This window comes from Neltuma alba, unplaced genomic scaffold, assembly GCF_004799145.2.
Source record: "Neltuma alba isolate B1F8T4 unplaced genomic scaffold, ASM479914v2 tig00012252_pilon, whole genome shotgun sequence".
NCBI lineage: Eukaryota > Viridiplantae > Streptophyta > Magnoliopsida > Fabales > Fabaceae > Neltuma > Neltuma alba.
In genome coordinates, this window is record NW_021636778.1 from 115,408 (window position 1) to 119,349 (window position 3,942).

The 3,942-nt window shown below is 39.8% G+C and overlaps 1 protein-coding gene across 1 annotated transcript; it reads left to right on the plus strand.

The window, feature by feature from the left end:
* The first annotated feature begins 323 nt into the window (after positions 1 to 323).
* Positions 324 to 3,324, plus strand: LOC114725426 (cysteine-rich receptor-like protein kinase 10). Its single transcript, XM_028911943.1, has 7 exons — positions 324 to 1,228; positions 1,553 to 1,690; positions 1,806 to 1,927; positions 2,017 to 2,227; positions 2,411 to 2,648; positions 2,793 to 2,940; positions 3,058 to 3,324. Exons 1-7 carry the CDS (start codon positions 451 to 453, stop codon positions 3,301 to 3,303), a joined length of 1,881 nt encoding a protein of 626 aa, XP_028767776.1. The 5' UTR covers positions 324 to 450; the 3' UTR covers positions 3,304 to 3,324.
* Positions 3,325 to 3,942: the final 618 nt, after the last annotated feature.

The following is a 3,942-nucleotide window of genomic DNA, read 5'->3' on the forward strand; positions in this document are numbered from 1 at the left end:
GTTTTTACAGTTTTAAAATCTGGCTCCTCAACGTTTCCGCCTGTGTTTTTGCTTGATTTCCATAGCGATGAAGATATGTAGTTTATTAATATTTGCTTGGTACAATGAAATATTTAAACTACTTTTGTAATTTTTTATCTTTTTTCAACTAATTATTATTTATAAATTTTGTTCTATTTTAATGTTATAAATTAAATTATATTATTTTAATATGACCGGTCCGACCCCGGTCCGACCCCGGTCCGACCAGTGACCCTTGACCCACTGTCTCGACCGGTTTAGTCTCCGGTCCGGTTTTTTGTTCCTTGCTCCCAACCAAATTTAGTTGACTTGCGTCGACCTTCTCCATCACCGAGCACATCTCTTCCCGCCACTGCAATATCGTCTTCCTCGTGATTCTCCCCTTCCGGCCATTGAGGTACACACCATAAGAACTGCACAAACTATCTGATGTCCATGGTCATCGCTTCCCTCAAAATTGTCTCGCTCTTGCTTATTAGCCTCCTCTTTTCTCCTACAAATGAAGCGCAGGTTACTTATCTTCACCACAATTGCTCTCCCAGCATAACCTTCGCTGCCAACAGTGCTTTTCAATCGGACCGAATGACACTCTTCTCTTCCTTAGCTTTCGCCAACACCGACTTCTACAACGCCACCGTTGTCGGTGGCGGCGACGCCGTCCACGGCCTCTTCATGTGTCGGGGTGACGTCAACCTCTCGATGTGCCACCAGTGCGTCGTTAACGCAACCCAACGATTATCTTCCGAGTGCCGAGTTTCGAAGGAGGCAATAATCTGGTACGACGAGTGCTTGCTTCGCTATTCTAACCGTTTCTTCTTCTCCACCGTTGACACGAGGCCTAGACTCAGCCTCTTCGACGCCGGAAGTGTCTCAAACCAGGCAAGCTTCATGAGAACATTGTACGATATAATGAACAAGACGGCAGATGAGGCGGCTAAACCTCCTGTTGGGAAAAAGAAGTATGCGACCGGAACAGCGAATTTCTCAGGGTTTCAAACTATGTATTGTCTAGCACAGTGCACGCCGGACCTTTCGCCGTCAGATTGCAGAAGTTGCCTGAGTGGTGTGATTGGGGAACTTAAGTGGTGTTGTGGTGGGAAGCAAGGAGGAAGAGTGCTGTACCCGAGCTGTAATGTTCGCTATGAGTCGTACCCTTGCTATCAATCGGAAGCTGCGAGTGTTCCTCCTGCAAATACTGGTTCCCAAGGTAAAGCTCTCACCTATATGCAGATGGTATTTCCTTGAATCTTTATAGTTTCTAATCTGTTTGGTGATTTGGGTATTAGTTTGCGAAAATTGAGAGTTTAAAAGCAAAACCGTGGGGGAAAACCCACTGAACAGAGAATGAAATAAAAGCAGGGGAGGGTTCAAAATTGTGGAGAAAGAGCTAAGTGGAATAAAAGAAATACGAGAAAAGCTTGACTGAGGAACATGAATGAAGTAACTTTGGTTGCTCAATTATTGTCATGAATTTATCGTGAATTTGCCATATTAAATATACCTGCTTTTCTCTGTTCTTGGGATGATTCAGGAAAAGGTGGAATCTCATCGGGGGCGATTGTTGCTATTGTGGTTCCAACTTCTGTGGCTGTCCTAGTATTTATAGTCGGCATCTGTTGCTTGAGGAAACGAACAACGAAGAAGTACGACTCTGTTGCCGAAGGAAAATGTAAGGATGTCCATAGTATCAGCATACCAGACCTTTTGCTCTTTTTGGTTCATATTTGCTCGCTCTTCTATTTTCACTTTATCTCATCATTCACACGCAACATTTGGTTGTGTAGCTGCATTTGACATCGGCAATGTGGATTCACTGCAATATGATTTCAGTACAATTGAAGCAGCCACGAACAAGTTCTCTGTAGTTAACAAGATTGGTGAAGGCGGGTTTGGAGGGGTTTACAAGGTACCAAGTTTGTGTGCTTTATTGGTTTTTAACATGAAGGAAATTTGGCCACTCCGTATATGTATGTGGACTTAATGTTTGAAATTCAGGGGACGCTTGCAAATGGACTAGAAATTGCTGTGAAGAGACTCTCCCGAACATCTAGACGTGGTGCAGAAGAATTTAAGAATGAAGTAGAGGTGCTGGCCAGGCTACAACATAGATATTTAGTGAGACTTCTAGGTTTCTGCGTACATGGAGAAGAGAGGATACTTGTTTATGAATATATGCCCAACAAAAGTCTTGATCGCATTCTTTTTGGTAGGTCCATCTATATCAATTCTGCATAGTTCACACTTATTATGCTTGATTTTAGTCTTCCAACTTTTGCTCATTATGTTTGAGACTAAAATGGAGGAAGCTTTGCTTCACTTTTTTTTTTTTTCCCGGTCAATATATTTTTCTTTTATTTGACATTTCTCAAACTTTTTTTTTAATGCGTAGACCCTGAAATGCAAAGGCAGCTAGACTGGACAAAACGTTATGACATTGTGAAAGGAATTGCTCGAGGGATTCAATATCTACATGAAGATGCAACACTTAAAATCATACATCTTGATCTTCAACTTTCCAATATACTATTGGATAGTGATATGAATCCAAAAATCTCAGATTTTGGTATAGCAATAATTTTTCCGATCGATCAAGCTCAAGGAAATACCAATCCCATTGTGGGAAAAAAGTAAGGACAAGTTTACATATCCCTACAATCTTACTCAAATATCTTGAAAATTTCTCTTAAACAAAGAAATAACTGCCACCAGCCCAGATTACTATGCAAATTTCCCCACACTAACAGTTCTCTTTTGATGGTTTGATGTTTTAGTGGCTATTTATCTCCTGAATATGCTATGCATGGAGAGTTTTCTGTTAAGTCTGATGTGTACAGTTTCGGCTTCCTTCTATTGGAGATTATAAGTGGGAAGAAGAATACTTCATATCGAGTGGAGGCTGGTAAGGACTTGCTTAGCAATGTGAGTATATCAAACACCACTCTCTCTAGTTTGATTCAAACGAATCATTTACTTTATGTGAAAAGGATAAATATTGTGACAACGATGTAACAAATAGGTGACAACATTTTGAAACAGGCGTGGAAACTTTGGAAAGATGGAGAGCCCTTAGACTTGTTGGACCCCACAATAAGCGAATCTTATGCTCGAAATGAAGTCTTGAGATGCATCCACATTGGTCTGCTGTGTGTTCAAGAAGATCCAGCAGATAGACCTTCAATGGCATCCATTATTCTGATGCTTGATAGTTACTCTCTTATACTGCCAACCCCTTCGCAGCCTGCATTTTTCGACCCTAGTTCAGAAGAAGAATCTGTATTGTGATAGTTAATGCAACGGAGGAGTATCATCCTGCGATGGTGATAATCGTGTTGAGCCATCCAAAATGTTGACTAGTTAGGAACCTAATGACTCATGATTGGACAGTTCTTTATCCTGTTCAAGAAAGATAACATTTAAAGATTGATATAAAATAATGACGTTACCTTCATATATGCATATATATATAGAGAGAGAGACTAAAACTTTAAAAAAAAAAAATTTCCATTGACTTTTCAACGTTGTTCTTATTTTTTTTAGTTACAATTTGACTTTTGGAATGTTGTAAAAATATTTTAAATTGGTGGCATAAAAACATTAGTGATAATTTTAAGTAGAAAACTTAATGTTGAAAAATAACCGTGAGTGTTAGTACTGCCTCCCCTAGCACCCACCTGCCAAATTAGAGAAGACCAAGTTGAAGGGGTGATATCTGATGGTTCTGGTAAAGCTACTTCTAGCTTGGTTTTCATCCGTATTAGGGATCAGTTTAAGGGGATATTTGGGTAGAAACAAAATCATGATTTTAAAAGTGTTTTTACTGTATACAAAGTAAATATATAGAGGAATTTGTTTTGTTTTGTGAAAAAATGTTTCTGAGTGGGAAGTGCAACTGAAGCGTGTTGCTGGAGATCAAAGTGAAAG

Excerpts from the sequence above, each read along its gene's own strand:
- LOC114725426 (XM_028911943.1), top strand. The coding sequence starts at position 451 with ATGTCCATGGTCATCGCTTCCCTCAAAATTGTCTCGCTCTTGCTTATT. Across the intron at positions 1,691-1,805 it reads CTCTGTTGCCGAAGGAAAAT|CTGCATTTGACATCGGCAAT; the intron begins GTAAGGATGTCC and ends TTGGTTGTGTAG. Across the intron at positions 2,941-3,057 it reads GTAAGGACTTGCTTAGCAAT|GCGTGGAAACTTTGGAAAGA; the intron begins GTGAGTATATCA and ends ATTTTGAAACAG.